Here is a 19,225-nt window from a genome sequence, read left to right as displayed (position 1 = left end):
TAGCTGTGGCGGGCTGACACAGAGCTTGTCACCCAGTTTACAGCACTGACCTGCCGGCTCATCTCACACTCCCATAAAGAGAGAGTGAGTGATGGGGTGGCATGGGAAAGAGGGAGGAGGGGAAGGAGGGAGAGAGCGACAGACTTATACAGCATGCATGACAATAGCACACGCCTCTCCACATCTATCCCTCTATCTCTCCCCGACGGTCTCATCCGCGTACAGCGCCTACACACACACACACACGGTTACATAGACTCAAGGGAAGCTAGGACATGAGTATGTAAAGTAAAGAAGCCAGCTCAGATGAATTCAAGACTTTTCTCTCCTCAAAGACAGTCTTGTTGGTATTATAAATGAGAACAAACAACAATTTCAAGGACAAGGCTTAGTAAGAGGAAGTGTGACTAAACCATATGTATAGAAATACTCATTCATGTGGTTTGTGATGACACACACACACCTTGATCTTGACGGCAGTCTCTGCCATCGTTGTAGTGTCTGGAAGGCATACTCAGAGGCTGTTGTGAAAACAGTACTATATCAGAATGTTATGCAAACAGTATTATATCAGAATGTCATATTGTCTACTCTCTGGCCTCTAAACCTCTCCTCTCTCTCTGAGCCCCATACACCCAAGTTAGCTGACCCTCTGAACTCTCTCCCCCCCTTTCCCTCCCACTAGGCTAGCCCTGCCTGTGACCACTCAGATGTCCATCTCCTCCTCTCTACACCACTAATACCAGGGATCACTCCATCCTATCCTGAAAGAGATGTAGGCTGCGTCCCAAATGGCCCCCTATTCCCCATATAGGAATGAGCCCTAGTCACAAGTAGTGTACTAAACATGGAATAGGGTACCATTTGGGGCACAATCGTAGCTACTGTAGTCTGGACGGTGTGTAAGCTAATGGACAGACGTAGCTGGGACACATGGCAGATGATGACTGATAGACTGTGGTGTGGAAACAGCTTCTCTACAGACTTCAGGGTGATGGGAGTCCTGATAGGAGTCCTTCTGGGCTACAACCTCAGTCAACAGAGACAAATCCTTTTAAAATACACACCATTAGCCCAGAGGACCGAGGAGATTACATCTGTACTCACAGAGAGGAAGCACACTAAGACCAAGTCAAACACAACTAGAACTGACAGTGCCAATAGGAAGGTTATACACTAGAGGTATCCTGGCAGTTACAGCACAGTAGGATGAGATGTGTGTAGGGGATTTAACATCAAGTAGAGACTTTGATCATGTGTGGATGAGATGTAAATAGGGCTGAGTGCAGCAGTTTCAAACAGGTGTTTAACCAGTCAATCGTTGGCAGTCATGGTCACCACACACAGTGTACACACACACACGCACACACACACACACACACACTAATAAGAACTCAGTAGATATTGAAAGACAACAAGGCTTTTACAATGCAAAATAGCTGTATTTTATGTTGAGTTGAGAGACTAAACATTTGTTTGCGTTGTGACAGTCATGTAGGAGTGAATTCTAATTCCACCAATGAGGAAAGTAGTCCTGAAAGGGTTGGAGTAAAAACAGTCGATATTATGTTTTTTTGTGTGTCGTTTTTCTGAGAGAAAAAGGTTGGACATTTTGAACATTAAAACGTGTTCATCTCCATCTTGTTTCTTGCAAAAATCACTTTTATTTTTGCCCTTCGGCGAGAAAAATGCTTCAGTGTTCTTCTTTTGTACAAGATGGATGTCAAACATGAACTACAGGGGTGTTTTTCTGCTCAGGGAAGATGGAGGGGACATGGTGGCACTTCCTCTTTACCCAAAACTGTCTCTTCGTCCATTGTCTTTTTTGTTAGTTTTTCTGATTTCATACATAAAGCTTGGCTTTTAACACAATGCTACAAGAAAGGAGGTCTTTAAAAAAATTAAATGTAAAAAAACAAAAACAATTTACAACTTCTACCTCCCTCCCTCCCTCTCTACCCAAACACTCTGTTCTCTACAGGTGTACAGGGTAAGACAAGGCAGTCACTGGTCAATGTCCATATTCAGTTGATAACAGTTATAAGGGTGGATCATCCCTTTGTCATCGTCTTTGTACCAAATCCATACCATCCCCCCTGTCTTTTCAGCTGAGGGAGGAGGGAGGGAGGAGCTCTGGTATCAATCTGGGCGTCTCTAGGTTCTGGAGGAGGCCTGGAGGAGGAGGAGATCAGAGTAGGGCCCTCTGTGGTCCCAGGGCAGAGCAGAGCTGGGCAAGGGATCCAGGGACACTAGGACTGTTTGAGGCGTTTGCGTGGGGGTCCCAGGAATGGGCACTGGGCCGAGGCCAGGGAGCGATAGGCCTCAGCCACCAGGTGGGGGTGGGATGCCACCATGGACTTCCAGCCAGACGTCTCCATCACCTCAGCAGCATGGCTAGAGAGAGCGAGAGAGAGGGGGGAGGGAGGGAAATGGAGAGAGAGAGGTGGGAGGGGGAGAGACAAAGAGGGAGGGAGAGACAAAGAGAAAAAAGTCAGAAGGAGTGGAGGAAAGAGTGAGGCAGAGCGCGAGAAGGAGAGATATTAGCACTGTCCCTCTCCTGGCCCCTCCATCCTCCACAGGCCTGACAGACTGCACACCACTAGGCCCTGTGGGAATCCCCAGCCTCCTCACACCCTCAGGGTGCTGTACTGCACTATCACGCACACACATACATGGCCTTTAATGACATTTGTTATGTGTATTAGTGTGTGTTAATGAAAGTGTGTGTCTGTGTGTCTAGGAGCATACCTCCCAGACATCCAGCCCACCTCTGACCCAGTTCCCTGGTAGGGACATGAACCCCCTTGCTCCCTCTAATGGCCAATGAGCTGTGAGCTATGAGCTGTGCCTGGGGTAGCAGACCAGCAAAGGGCACTGAGAGAGCAGCCACAGCTGGAGAGCAGGCCAGGCCCAGGGGACTGGGGGAGAGGAGAGGAGGGAGAGAGAAGGGAGGGGGAGATGAAGGAGAAGGTGAGAGGAGGGAGGGAGGGAGGAGAAGAGACAGTGGTGTTGATGGCAGGGCGGTCTGGGGTTTATTGGTTTTACACATTGTAGTTTATTTTCTATATTCGTCCTCTTTATTGATTTGAGTTGTTATTGATGTTGTCCGAGGGAGGAGGGTTGATAGCGCTTTGCAAGCCAGAGTCCCCCGCGGTCAATTTCCACAACAACAATACTGTCACAAATTAAACTGTCATAAAACCCATAACCATAATTAATGACCAGGATTAGGAGAGAGAGAGCGAGAGGAGAGAAGAGAAGAGGACAGAGGAGTAGGAGAGAAGGGTAGGAGACATTGAGGTTGGAGCGTGAGGTAACGGGGGAGAGTGTGACTGAGAAAGGAAAAACCGACTCAAAGATAGAGAAAGAAAAGAGAGTGGATGTGTGCAGGGGTAGGGACTGAAGGGAGTAAATAATATAGATCTTAGTCATCAAAAAGAGAGGACCAAGTCCCTCTTCATATAATTAATTAAAATGCCTTTATTTGTATGGCAAGTTCAATGGATGGCCTTCGTCAGTGTTGACTAAAGGGAACAGTAATGTAGTGTTCACATGAATGTTGACGAATCATAAACAACCAGCACATTGAGGAGCAACCTAATGCCGTTTATGGCCTCTGTCAGATACTTCGGGACTTTGGCAATGAGGCCCTTTATCTACTTCCCCAAAGTCAGAAGAACTTGTGGATACCATTTTTACATCTCTGTGTCCAGTATGAAGGAAGCTAGAGGTGGTTTTGCGAGCCAATGCTAACTAGCGTTAGTGCAATGCCTGGAAGTCTATGGGTATCTGCTAGCATGCTACCTCTAACTTCCGTCATACTGGACACAGCGATCTAACAATGGTATCCACAAGTTCATCTGACTCTGGGGAAGTAGATAAAGGGCCTCATTGCCAAAATCCCAAAGTATCACTTTAATCCTTGACAAACAAGTTCAGATTTGTCAAAACATGTTTTCTGCTAAATTGCCCCTGTTCATATGGCATAAAATTGGTCTGAGAAGTAAAATGCTATTTCCAAAAAGAGTAATCGAGCTCCCAGTGAAAATTAATGACGATATTTCTGTTCAAATACCAAAGACTGTCTGACAGAGTTACTGTGTGCGTGTGTGTTAGGTATATAGTGAGTGTTTTGAGTGAGGGGTACAGTAACGTGAGTGTGTTTGAGTGAGGAGTATAGAATGAGAGAGGGGTGCAGTGTGTGTGTATGTGTGCCACTCACTAGTTGATGAAGTCCACAGCCTGTGTTTTGAGCTGGTCGGCACTGTGCAGGTCTGCCAGGATGAGGATCTCTGCAGTGTTCTCCACAGACAGACTGGTGCACAGAGCATCCTCACACATCACCTTCAGCCTCTCCAGAGCATACTGACATAGAGAGATGGGGGGGGGGAGAGAGAACTCATTTATTTGTACTTGCTATCTATCACCATTTACAATTGGAAATGTTGGACTGTGTAATGGTTTCGTAACATCAAATTGCTCCTGTCACGTCAATGAAGCTAGTTTGACTTTGAGAGAGCGGGAGAGAGGGTTTGAAAAGGAGTGATGACATTGAGTGGTGGAGGTGGAGGAGAGGAGCAGAGCGCAGGAACCAGGGAGAGAGATAGAGCAGAGATCATGTTAGTGTGTAAACACTGAAAGGTGATTTATCTGACATCCTGTTAAGCCCTGGGTGTCCAACTCAATACACCACGGTACAGTACACCCACAGTGTAGACAAATACACACAACTCTGAGGCAGAAAGTCACTCACAAAAGGCCTGGCCACCGTCCACACACTGACAGATAGGTGAGTGTGTCCTTGCGTGCAAATGGGCACACCACATACAGTGGGGAGAACAAGTATTTGATACACTACCGATTTTTCAGGTTTTCCTACTTACAAAGCATGTAGAGGTCTGGGGTAGCAGACCAGTGCCCTTTGCTGGTCTGCTACCCCAGGCACAGCTCATAGCTCACAGCTCATTGGCCATTAGAGGGAGCAAGGGGGTTCATGTCCCTACCAGGGAACTGGGTCAGAGGTGGGCTGGATGTCTGGGAGGTATGCTCCTAGACACACAGACACACACTTTCATTAACACACACTAATATCTCTGCAGCACAACCATCTCTGCAGCACTCCACCAATCAGACCTTTATGGTAGAGTGGCCAGACGGAAGCCACTCCTCAGTAAAAGGCACATGACAGCCAGTTTGGAGTTTGCCAAAAGGCACCTAAAGGACTCTCAGACCAAGAGAAACAAGATTCTCTGGTCTGATGAAACCAAGATTGAACTCGTTGGCCTGAATGCCAATTGTCACGTCTGGAGGAAACCTGGCACCATCCCTACGGTGAAGCATGGTGGTGGCACCATCATGCTGTGGGGATGTTTTTCAGCGGCAGGGACTGGGAGACTAGTTAGGATCGAGGGAAAGATGAACGGAGCAAAGTACAGAGAGATCCTTGATTAAAACCTACTCCAGAGCGCTAAGGACCTCAGACTGGGTCGAAGGTTCACCTTTCCAATAGGACAACGACCCTAAGCACACAGGCAAGACAACGCAGGAGTGGCTTCGGGACAAGTCTCTGAATGTCCTTGAGTGGCCCAGCCAGAGCACAGACTTGAACCTGATCAAACATCTCTGGAGAGACCTGAAAATAGCTGTGCAGCGGCGCTCCCCATCCAACCTGACAGAGCTTGAGAGGATCTGCAGAGAAGAATGGGAGAAACTCCCCAAATACAGGTGTGACAAGCTTGTAGCGTCATACCCAAGAAGACTCGAGGCGTAATCGCTGCCAAAGGTGCTTCAACAAAGTACTGAGTAAAGGGTCTGAATACTTATGTAAATGTCATATTTCATTATTAATTTTTTGAATAAATATGGAAACATTTCTAAAAAACCTTATTTTGCTTTGTCATTATGGGGTATTGTGTGTATATTGATGAGGGGGAAAAAACAATTGAATCCATTTTAGAATAAGGCTTTAACGTAACAGAATGTGGAATAAGTCAAGGGGTCTGAATAATTTCTGAAAGCACTGTATAGTGTATGTACCCACACACACACAAAGCCCCACAACAGTGCTAATCTTCTGACTGCGGCCAGGAGGACTGCGGCTGGCGATTCAGGTATGTGTGTGTGTGTGGATTACATAAGAGCTGTACTATTGCCAGAGAGGCTGCTGGGATAGCATCAGAGGGGTAAGGAGGACCTTAGTGAGACTTGGCCTTGGCCTCCTGTTATCACAGCAGCTCCCCACAGAGTTACACACGTGCACCTTTATTAAATAAATCACACACACACACTGCATGAGAAAAGAGAGGGAAGGAAATTAATGGAAGGAGAGAGGAGGAGTGGATGAATGCAGAGTGAAGACGAGGGAGTGTCACAATAGGAATCCTTGAGGAGCGAAGGGCAGCACTTAACACAAACAATGTGTGTGTGTGTGTGTGTGTGTGTGTGTGTGTGTGTGTGTGTGTGTGTGTGTGTGTGTGTGTGTGTGTGCGCATCAACAGATCTGAGGTCCTAGCAATTATTCAAAAATGTTGACAGAAAACCAAGGAATTTATGGAGGTTGAATTCTGCCACATTCAGTTAATTTATTTTTGGTAGAAATCGAACTCCATAAAAAGTAAGTTAGATTTCACAACACACACCGAGTCACATACACCTCACACAGACATAGCATCATTATGCACACAGGACCACTACATATGGTACCATCATTCTGCACCACACACAGGACCACTACATATGGTACCATCATTCTGCACACAGGACCACTACATATGGTAGCATCATTCTGCACACAGAACCACTACATATGGTACCATCCTTCTGCACACAGAACCACTACATATGGTAGCATCATTATGCACACAGAACCACTACATATGGTACCATCCTTCTGCACACAGGACCACTACATATGGTACCATCATTATGCACACAGAACCACTACATATGGTACCATCCTTCTGCACACAGGACCACCACATATGGTACCATCATTCTGCACACAGGACCACTACATATGGTACCATCCTTCTGCACACAGGACCACCACATATGGTACCATCATTCTGCACCACACACAGGACCACTACATATGGTACCATCATTCTGCACCACACACAGGACCACTACATATGGTACCATCATTCTGCACACAGGACCACTACATATGGTAGCATCATTATGCACACAGAACCACTACATATGGTACCATCCTTCTGCACACAGGACCACTACATATGGTACCATCATTATGCACACAGAACCACTACATATGGTACCATCCTTCTGCACACAGGACCACCACATATGGTACCATCATTCTGCACACAGGACCACTACATATGGTACCATCCTTCTGCACACAGGACCACCACATATGGTACCATCATTCTGCACCACACACAGGACCACTACATATGGTACCATCATTCTGCACCACACACAGGACCACTACATATGGTACCATCATTCTGCACACAGGACCACTACATATGGTACCATCATTCTGCACCACACACAGGACCACTACATATGGTACCATCATTCTGCACACAGGACCACCACATATGGTACCATCATTCTGCACACAGGACCACCACATATGGTACCATCATTCTGCACACAGGACCACTACATATGGTACCATCATTCTGCACACAGGACCACCACATATGGTACCATCATTCTGCACACAGGACCACCACATATGGTACCATCATTCTGCACACAGGACCACCACATATGGTACCATCATTCTGCACCACACACAGGACCACTACATATGGTACCATCATTCTGCACACAGGACCACCACATATGGTACCATCATTCTGCACACAGGACCACTACATATGGTACCATCATTCTGCACACAGGACCACTACATATGGTACCATCATTCTGCACACAGGACCACCACATATGGTACCATCATTCTGCACCACACACAGGACCACTACATATGGTACATAGCATCATTCTGCACACAGGACCATTACATGGTATATAGCATCATTCTGCATACAGGACCACTACATAGGGTACACATAGCATCACATACACCTCACACACATGAACATAACATACTGTACGTCAGGGAACGTTATAACATATGATATACTCAATCACTCATCCATAAAATATGATATCAGATACGGTATACACACACCTCCTCATTCCTCCACCACCCACACTAACCTTGTCAGCCGCAGCCAGCAGGTCGTCAGCCATCTTGTCCAGGTTGGGGGCTTTGCCCGTGTAGATGAAGCACATCATCTCTTTGAACACCTCGGGCTCCACATCGTTGATCTCCACACGGTTCTGGAGGAGGAGAAGAGAACAGACCCAGGTCAGTACTCAGAGCCTATATTACCACAACTTCCATACATGAGACCCATTATGAGCACTCCACTGTTTATGATCCTGTTCCAGCAGTCTTCCCATGATGCAGTCTGCTTAACTCGTTTCAGATAGGTGAAGTTAACTATCTACACTGAACAAAAATATAAAACGCAACATGTAAAGTGCTGGTCCCATGTTTCATGAGCTGAAATAAAAGATCCCAGAAATGATCCATACGCACAAAAAGCTTATTTATCTCACATTTTGTGCACAAATTTGTTTACATCCCTGTTAGTGAGCATTTCTCCATGGCCAAGATAGTCCATCCACCTGACAGGTGTGGCATATCAAGAAGCTGATTGAATAGCATGATAATTACACAGGTGCTCCTTGTGCTAAGGAGTATTTGTCTGCAATAAAGCCCTTTTGTGGGGAAAAACTCATGATTGTCTGGGCCTGGGAGGGCATAGGCCCACCCACCTGGGAGCCAGGCCCACCCATGGCTGCGCCCCTGCCCAGTCATGTGAAATCCATAGATTAGGGCCTAATTTATTTATTCCAATTGACTGATTTCCTTTTATGAACTGTAACTCTGTAAAAATCTTTGAAATTATTGTGTTTCTATTTTTGTTCAGTATAGCTAATTTTACTATCTACTGTATCATTCATGTCACAAACCCACCATGTCTAACCCCATAAAACACACACACACACCAAAACACCTCTGAAACAGTCTGAACACGTTCAACCCCAAAATTGAAAACGACATTTGAGATATATTTTTTTCCCCCAGTCGATTCCTGGAATTAATCCGGAGCATTCGTTCCCAACGCACGGTGCCTGCAGCCAACGGCAGGCGCTCTTTATCGCTCGTCGGCACGGTAACGGCAACCTGAACCCTTTTCTCCGCTCCGAGAGGCAGAACAAGGCAATAAACCAATTATGTTGCTGCTTTATCGTCGCCACGGCGACCTGAGGTATTTCAGCGGGGTCAGGCCGGGTATACAGACAGCTCATAGCACATTAATGTTCCACTCTGGACACTAACAACAAAACAGCACACTACAAATGACCCGATTACACATTAGCACAGACAAACACATACGTGTTTATCACCAACAAACACAAACACTCATGCTGTACAGAGAGTACACACATGATCTTTCATGGTCTATAGGCACACACAGAGTCTACCAATACACACAGAGTCTACCAATACACACAAACAGGCAGACAGCTTGGCTATTAGTGTATTTCTTTACAAACTCATTCATCCTCCCTCTATAGACTGTTGAATCGATCTGTTTTCTCTATCATATGGAGACATATCCCTCCCCCTCTCCCTGATGAAGACTCCCACTTAAATAGCAATTAAGATGCATTTCCTTGCTGTGTGCTTTATAATTTCCCCATTTGAGTGGGGCCCGCATCAATATTCCGCTGACACGGCCTCTAAATCACTGAGGTTCAATCTCACCACCTCCCTATCAGATGAGCAGGACCCACCATGACACAGGGCTCTCACTCATGCACACACACACAATAATAAGCAACTCTCAAACATATACCTAGCAAGGATCTATTTTGGTCAAACTCCCACAAATCCTACAGTTACAGCTCTTATAGTGAGCCTGCCAACTCCATGCAGACAGATGCAACATTCTGGAAGGGTACAGTAACCGCGTAGACACATCCCTGTCTGAACTAGTGATGATGCAACAGAGAGAAAGATATGTGAAAATCCTCCCCATCGAGACACATGAGTGTTCAGGTCACAACACCGTCTCCAACACTCACTCACCTTCTTGCTCTCCTCCATCTCATGCTCAAACATGGCACTGAACACTGGCGATCGGGCTGGGGGGATGAGAGAGACATTAGATTTTATTTGTCACATGCCGAATACAACAGGTGTAGACCTTACAGTGAAATGCTTACGGTACTTACAAGCACTTAACCAACAATACAGTTGAAGAAATAGAGTAAAGAAAATATTTACTAAATAAAATAATATAATTCTTTTTTTATATAAATAAAGAGTAACACAAAATAACAATGGAGGCTATATGCATGGGGTACCGGTACTGAGTCAACGTGCGGGGGTACAGGTTAATCGAGGCAATTTGTACATGGATGGGAGGGAGAGCAAGAGAGAGAGGGAGAGAGGGAGAATGGGAGGAGGAGAGAGCAAGAGAGAGAGGGAGAATGGGAGGAGGAGAGAGCAAGAGAGAAAATAGTTTAGTTGGCTGATGTGCTAAACACCCCCAAAGTCTCCCATCTGTCTGTCTGCCACAGAGGCAGTGGAAAGAAAGAAAATCCTCCTGTACACACCGTCCTGCTGCTGCTACTGCCTAGGCCTAATGAAGCCCTCTTCAGTGAGTTTGACAAGCAGCACCAGTTCTCACTGAAGACTAGCAGGGCCATGATCCAGGAGAAGCAGGATGTGCCCCAAATGGCACCCTATTCCCTATATAGCGTACTATTTTTGACCAGGGTAGTGCACTAGGGAATAGGGTGGGACACACAGTATCTGCAATTATACCTCACTAAACCACAGTGTTGTTCAGTCCCAGAGAGAGAGAGAAAAAGAGAGAGAGGAGAGGGAAAGAGAGGAGGGAAAGAGAGGAGAGAGCACAATTAAAATGGCCCGATCCTATTTAGAAATATTGGTGTTAGTTTAAAAAACAGATTGATTGTTTTTCGCTTTTAAAAAAAACGTATTAGAAAGATTCACCATCTATGAGTTTATGGCAGGGATGGGTAACTTTTATGGGGGTGGGGGGGCCACAAAAAATCTAAACTCATCATGATGGGCCGTAGTTGCCCCCACACACACATTGCGAGTGGAACATTGGTGGCCCCCCTGTTGACAGTGGAAAGAAATGCTTTATGTTTTAGTTAATTTCGTGCAATTCTACACATTTTGCTATGGGGTGTAGAGAAAATGTTGCAGTTTAAAGGTGGTTGCTAAAATTCTAATAGTTCGCCTAATTTCAGTTTGTGACAAAACAAGCAGTGTGAAATATCTTTCAATAACCAAAAATAATGTATTTTCAGCTGGTGTACAAAACCAAAAGTAAAAGACGCAAAAACGAAACTTATGAACAGGAAGCATAGAAATAGCACACATAACTCAGATTTCTATGTGAATTTGGTCAGGTCACCCAAAACATTACATATTGCAGATTTAAAGCAAGTTTGCTGGAATTCTACTCATTTTGCCATGGGACAGAGAGAAGTGTTTGCAGTGCTTAGCATGAGTGAGATTGACTAACAAAATCAATGGGGGACCTCGGCCAGAAATTTGACCATGATAACAAGTTTAAATAGCTGGCCGCTAAACTAACTTAGCAATCTAAAAAAACTTAGTTGACATGGGCTAATTGACTGACAAAAGACAAAAACTGCTGATAAACAAATTTCAAAATTCCACCTTGCGTATTCTACTATAAGTTGAGACTCCAACTGCTATTTCTGCAGAAGTGCAAATATGATCTGTTTATAAAACATTACATTTGTGAGCAGTATAAGGGTGAGTGGACATTCGTCCTTTCTCTTTATATTGGATCTTTATGCAGCTCCTTTAAAAAGTTTGGATGTGCGTAAAACCCTACATAGTCCAAGTTTCCTTGTCTGTATTATATGCCCACGAGGAGCAATTATGGTGCCTGTAACAATTTAGACATAGCTTATTTAAAACAAGTTGCTGTTTAGTTAATTATTAGAATTTGATTAGAATTATACACTTTCTTTTTAGGCCTTATCAATAGCCTAGTGAATTTAATCTTGCTAATTGACTGTTTGCCATGTCCAGACTGCAATTTACAGTAGGCCTAGCCCCTATATCAGTGCGAATGCTACAGCCTATGTTTAATAATGTATTTCCATATTGAAGCAATGCAATTAAAACAACGTGGACTGCAAACATGTATTTAGCAAATATGGGGCAGGCTATTTAATGAGATAGGCTACAACGGACTAATATTCGATTGGAGTTGATGACAATGCAATACATAAAAGACCGTAATTAAACAACTTAAAGCAACTACATATTTAACCATGGAGCACGTTCTGATTGGTCATTGAGGGGTCAAGCATCGACACACCCATAACTTGTTTATTCATCAAAGTCCAGACCTTTCGCTCCACCGCCAGTTACTGCGCCCATAATTATGGTTGTGAAAAAATAATCAAAAATATTTCTGACACCCCCGAACCTGCAGCACTAATGTTTAACATTGCGTTAGGTTTGTTAAAATAGAGCCCATAGTCTGTGTTTCTGTCATTGATCTGACAATATCTGTAAGAAGTCGGTCGGTCGGGTGTTCGGTGTGGTGTGCGCGCGCATCGCGTGCGTGACAATAGTAGTCTTACCTGCCAGGATGGCTTTGTGTGCCTGGAACTCCTGCCCCGCCACACACAGGGAGCAGTCAGTGAAGCGGGAGTGTTCCCACAGCCCTCCCAGCTCATCAGCCAGCCTGCAGTCAGGCACCTTCACCATGTTCATAGTGTTCTGACCTGAGATGTTCACAGAGTCCTGCACCACACTCACCTACAGGGAGGGAGAGATAGATGGAGAGACAGAGAGAGAGACAGGGACAGAGACAGAGACAGAGGGACAGAGACAGAGGGACAGAGACAGAGGGACAGAGACAGAGGGACAGAGACAGAGGGACAGAGACAGAGAGACAGAGGGACAGAGGGACAGAGACAGGGAAGATCAGTCAGTCAGTCTACTCACAATGTATACATCACAGTAACCAACAGACAGAAACATCAGTGAATTAGACCGTCTATCACCTTACACTTATGCAAACAATGGACAGAGACAGACCTTCTAATTGACAAAACAGACAACACACACAATCAAATCATATACAGGAAGACCAGCCATGAACAGATTATCTCTGCCACACTAATCAATACATCAACTGTTAAATAAAGCTACCATGCAAAGACACACCTCCAATAATTAACTGTGTGCTCTGCTCATTTACCACATCCACACACAAACAAGACAACACAGGGACTTGACTCAGTCTATTACTCATTAGTGTGTGTATATATATATATATATATATACAGTATCTCACAAAAGTGAGTACACCCCTCACATTTTTGATTATATCTTTTCATGTGACAACACTGAAGAAATGACACTTTGCTACAATGTAAAGTAGTGAGTGTACAGCTTGTATAACAGTGTAAATTTGCTGTCCCCTCAAAATAACTCACACAGCCATTAATGTCTAAACCGCTGGCAACAAAAGTGAGTGCACCCCTAAGTGAAAATGTCAAAATTGGGCCCAATTAGCCATTTTCCCTCCCTGGTGTCATGTGACTCGTTAGTGTTACAAGGTCTCAGGTGTGAATGGGGAGCAGGTGTGTTAAATTTGGTGTCATTGCTCTCACACTCCTACTGGTCACTGGAAGTTCAACATGGCACCTCATGGCAAAGAACTCTCTGAGGATCTGAAAAAAAGAATTGTTGCTCTACATAAAGATGGCCTGGGCTATAAGAAGATTGCCAAGACCCTGAAACTGAGCTGCAGCACGGTGGCCAAAATTGAGGGAACCATGAATGCCAACATGTACTGTGACATACTGAAGCAGAGCATGATCCCCTCCCTTCGGAGACTGGGCCGCAGGACAGTATTCCAACATGATAACGCCCCCAAACACACCTCCAAGACGACCACTGCCTTGTTAAAGAAGCTGAGGGTAAAGGTGATGGACTGGCCAAGCATGTCTCCAGACCTAAACCCTATTGAGCATCTGTGGGGCATCCTCAAACGGAAGGTGGAGGAGTGCAAGGTCTCTAACATCCACCAGCTCCATGATGTCGTCATGGAGGAGTGGAAGAGGACTCCAGTGGCAACCTGTGAAGCTCTGGTGAACTCCATGCCCAAGAGGGTTAAGGCAGTGCTGGAAAATGATGGTGGCCACACAAAATATTGACACTTTGGGCTCAATCTGGACATTTTCACTTATGGGTGTACTCACTTTTGTTGCCAGTGGTTTAGACATTAATGGCTGTGTGTTGTGTTATTTTGAGGGGACAGCAAATTTACACATGAAAAGATACTCAAATATTTACAAAAATGTGAGGGGTGTACTCACTTTTGTGAGATACTGCATACAGTGAGGGAAAAAAGTATTTGATCCCCTGCTGATTTTGTAAGTTTGCCCACTGACAAAGACATGATCAGTCTATAATTTTAATGGTAGGTTTATTTTAACAGTGAGACAGAATAACAAAAAAAAATCCAGAAAAACATGTCAAAAATGTTATAAATTGATTTGCATTTTAATGAGGGAAATAAGCATTTGACCCCCTCTCAATCAAAAAGATTTCTGGCTCCCAGGTGTCTTTTATACAGGTAACGAACTGAGATTAGGAGCACACTCTTAAAGGGAGTGCTCCTAATCTCAGTTTGTTACCTGTATAAAAGACACCTGTCCACAGAAGCAATCAATCAATCAGATTCCAAACTCTCCACCATGGCCAAGACCAAAGAGCTCTCCAAGGATGTCAGGGCAAAGATTGTAGACCTACACAAGGCTGGAATGGGCTACAAGACCATCGCCAAGCAGCTTGGTGAGAAGGTGACAACAGTTGGTGCGATTATTCGCAAATGGAAGAAACACAAAATAACTGTCAATCTTCCTCGGCCTGGGGCTCCATGCAAGATCTCACCTCGTGGAGTTGCAATGATCATGAGAACGGTGAGGAATCAGCCCAGAACTATCTTGTATCTTGTCAATGATCTCAAGGCAGCTGGGACCATAGTCACCAAGAAAACAATTGGTAACACACTACGCCGTGAAGGACTGAAATCCTGCTGCGCCCGCAAGGTCCCCCTGCTCAAGAAAGCACATATACAGGCCCGTCTGAAGTTTGCCAATGAACATCTGAATGATTCAGTGGAGAACTGGGTGAAAGCGTTGTGGTCAGATGAGACCAAAATCGAGCTCTTTGGCATCAACTCAACTCGCCGTGTTTGGAGGAGGAGGAATGCTGCCTATGACCCCAAGAACACCATCCCCACCGTCAAACATGGAGGTGGAAACATTATGCTTTGGGGGTGTTTTTCTGCTAAAGGGGACAGGACAACTTGACTGCATCAAAGGGACGATGGACGGGGCCATGTACCGTCAAATCTTGGGTGAGAACCTCCTTCCCTCAGCCAGGGTATTGAAAATGGGTCGTGGATGGGTATTCCTGCATGACAATGACCCAAAACACACGGCCAAGGCAACAAAGGAGTGGCTCAAGAATAAGCACATTAAGGTCCTGGAGTGGCCTAGCCAGTCTCCAGACCTTAATCCCATAGAAAATCTGTGGAGGAAGCTGAAGGTTCGAGTTGCCAAACATCAGGCTTGAAACCTTAATGACTTGGAGAAGATCTGCAAAGAGGAGTGGGACAAAATCCCTCCTGAGATGTGTGCAAACCTGGTGGCCAACTACAAGAAACGTCTGACCTCTGTGATTGCCAACAAGGGTTTTGCCACCAAGTACTAAGTCATGTTTTGCAGAGGGGTCAAATACTTATTTCCCTCATTAAAATGCAAATCAATTTATAACATTTTTTACATGCGTTTTTCTGGATTTTTTTGTTGTTATTCTGTCTCTCACTGTTCAAATAAACCTACCATTAAAATTATAGACTGATCATGTCTTTGTCAGTGGGCAAACTTACAGAATCAGCAGGGGATCAAATACTTTTTTCCCCTCACTGTATATACACTCAATGCTGACTTAGCCACCTGTTCAAGACAACATCGACAATACTAATTTCTCTCACTACAGGACAGCGAGCGCCACACACACAGTCTTGTACAACTAACACCAAATTCAGTCCCATTCAAAATCCTATTTTCCCTCCTAACCCTAACACTAATTCTAACCTTAACCCTAAACCCCCTAGAAATAGCATTTGACCTTGTAGGGACTAACAAAATGTCCCCAATTTTTGTTCGTTTACTCTTCTTGTGGGGAGTTCTGGTCCCCACAAGTATAGTTAAACACGTCCACACACACACGTCCACACACCCACGTCCACACACACTCCTCTGAGGTTATCAGCAACCTTTGAAACCACAGAAGTAAAGAACCAAACATCACCCAACCATTTCCAAGAAGAATTCAAACATTTTCAAGCAGCATTCCTTTGAAAACAGTTTAAGACACAAACTTTTCCCAGAAAAATATGTTTCAATGCCACTGAAACTGTTCCCAGAAAAAACTGTGTCATGGCCACTGAAACGCCCAAATGCATCCTAGTAAGGTGACCTTGCTACTGGGCTGTTCAGACAGGGAGGGATGGAGGCTGCCCCCCATGGAAAAACACCCTCCCAGTTCCACCCACTGTCCCCGTCTATCTGTTCATCTCTCTGTCCCTCTGTCTGCCTGTCCCTCTGTCTGCCCGCCCCTCTGTCTGCCCGCCCCTCTGTCTGCCCGCCCCTCTGTCTGCCCGCCCCTCTGTCTGCCCGCCCCTCTGTCTGCCTGTCTAACTCAGGCAGAGACGAAAGGGGAGAAAAACACAATGAAAAAGTGTGTGGCAAGCAGGAAATTGAATGTCAAGGACCCTTGTTTGCTCCTGATGGAGGTGTAAGTGTTAGCCTGGAGGGAGAGAAAGAGGGAGGGAGGGTTAGACAGAGGGATGGAGAGAGATAGAGAATAAAAGACCGGGAGATAAAAGGCAGGACAGGGTGACAGACAGATAGAGAGAAATAATAGGACGGTATAGGATCCTAAGGAGGAAATAGACTCTCATAAACACAAGCTCATTTCCTGTGATGACATTACAGGGGCACAGTACAAAGAAAATGGTGCTGTTGAGAGGAGGAGGGCATTGTGACCATGAGTATTGTGTATCACCGTGTGGGTGTGTGGCACAGGCTGGTCCCCACAGCTGGCTCCATAAATCACACTCCAGGGGGACTTCAGTATGAATGACGTACATCCATCTCCACACACACATTCACTCAAGAGTACACTCGCAAGGCACTCATAAGACACTTATTAGCAACAAGGACTGGGAGAGAGGGACATGTGTGTCGGGGAGATGAAGATTGAGATGGAGAGAGAGAGGAGAAAGAAGAGAGAGAGGCAGATTAAAGGAGGTAAACTGGAGACTGAGTAAGAGGGAGGGAACAGGTAAGTCAACACAGGCAGCACTGTGTCTGTTGAGATGCACTCTGTATGGCTGCTTCTCAAATAGCGCCCTATTCCTTATATAGTGCTCAACCTTTGACTGCAGGGAATAGGGTGCCAATTGGGCCGCACCCATTATCTACAGTAGTAAATGCAGATGTGTGTTTCTGTTTCAGGTGTGTCTGTAGGTATATATAGACCAATAAGCATGGCGGTGCACTCAGCCGCTGTATGGCACGGCTAGCCACGCTAGGCTAATCACACTGGCTAACCTGGCCCATTATTCCACCAACTAACCACTATGATGTAGCTCTGCAGCTAGCTCGACTATTTACACACACTGACTGAACTACTCTCTGTCTTCACCTCACTGTCGTGTTCTCCTGTCATCTTCATCATGTTCAACAATCATCATCATCCTCCTCCTCGTCAGCTAGGCCGTATATTACTGTATCATTATGGTGGCGATGTTCATTAATGGTCTTAACCCCTGACCTGCTGGTTTCTTTATTAATGACTCACAGCAGCCCTCTTGATCTCTGCAGACAAGCCAGTTGCTATGGAATCTCAGAGCCCAGAAGATTCATTCATTTATGCATCAGTCTCTTTTACCCGTCTATGTGTCAGTTTATAGATTTACAGTACCTCATGCGTGAAATAGTCCCGAAAAAATCATCAAATCAAATAAAGTTAATTAAGTTATGGAACACTTGTTCTTTCCCTCCAGTGTCTCCACTTTTCTCTAATCAATCCAGAGCATACTGGGTCACACACACACCCACGCACACACACACACCCAAGCGCATACACTCGCACGCACACCTTTCCTCAGTTCTGCCTTAATAGGTGTGTGATCTTTTAAACTTGTCGTCTGAACCCCCGAGCGCAGAACTCATCAGCAGCTTTTTATACTGCATGACTGGCCCTCCCTCCGCTCTCTCTCCAGCTGCTCTCCACTCAACCAGAGTAAACAGTGCTGCTCAAGACACACACAAACTATATTGAATACACAGACATTATCTTTATAAACACACTTTCCTCAGAGGTATCAGCAAACCCCAAAATAAGGCCACACACACATCTAAAAGCCCACACTCACACATGCATACATTAAACCAAATGACTTCAATCTAGGTGCTTAACTGGGGCAAAACATACCAGTCAACCCTGTTGGCAACCCATTAAAGCTTCATAGTGGATGAGCCAAATTATTCCCCTACTTTATTAGATAGTGAGTGACAGTTACCACTACTGATGAGCATTCCATTGAGTCCGTGGAGACACCATTCACACCAGGGTACTGGACTAGATCTACAGCTGGTATTTCAGCAGACCAGCCTGCACCTGCACCCGTCTGCCACAGAGGTTTTTGAGTGGATCGACAGAGACAGAGGCATATTTCATGCATGATTTGAAGTCAAGCTGGTGAACGACGCGCACGAGAGAGAGAGAGAGAGCGAGCAGACCCAAGCCACAGCAGCCAGTTTCCCATTGTTTCGGAGCCAAGTGTTGCTGTTGTCTCGCCGGCCTTGTTCTTCCACAGAGACAAACAACTGTCTGGCTGGCAGAGAGCAGTGCAGACAGACAGACGCAGACACAGACAGACGGATGCAGGCAAACAGGCAGGCCAACCATTCAAGTCCCTTTAAACTAGTTGTGTTTTCTCTGCTGGAAGATCACAGAGACACTAAACTGATAGCTTTGAGACTCAGAGGCCTGATTTAACAG

The 19,225-nt window shown here is 45.3% G+C and overlaps 1 protein-coding gene across 1 annotated transcript in view; it reads right to left on the bottom strand.

Moving 5' to 3' along the window:
* Window positions 1-1,421: 1,421 nt before the first annotated feature.
* LOC121568890 (speckle-type POZ protein) overlaps window positions 1,422-19,225 on the bottom strand; it is an 80,185-nt gene continuing 62,381 nt past the window's right edge. Inside the window, exons 7-11 of the mRNA XM_045210813.1 lie at window positions 12,715-12,892; window positions 10,142-10,197; window positions 8,197-8,319; window positions 4,223-4,365; window positions 1,422-2,394 (exon numbers count right to left, since the gene is read on the bottom strand). Coding sequence (XP_045066748.1) covers window positions 2,250-2,394; window positions 4,223-4,365; window positions 8,197-8,319; window positions 10,142-10,197; window positions 12,715-12,892 — 645 coding nt within the window. The 3' untranslated portion in view covers window positions 1,422-2,249. The remainder of the gene's footprint in view (window positions 2,395-4,222; window positions 4,366-8,196; window positions 8,320-10,141; window positions 10,198-12,714; window positions 12,893-19,225) is intronic.

This window comes from Coregonus clupeaformis, chromosome 35, assembly GCF_020615455.1.
Source record: "Coregonus clupeaformis isolate EN_2021a chromosome 35, ASM2061545v1, whole genome shotgun sequence".
In the NCBI taxonomy this organism is placed as follows: Eukaryota; Metazoa; Chordata; class Actinopteri; order Salmoniformes; family Salmonidae; genus Coregonus; species Coregonus clupeaformis.
This window is presented reverse-complemented; position numbering and strand designations above follow the sequence as displayed.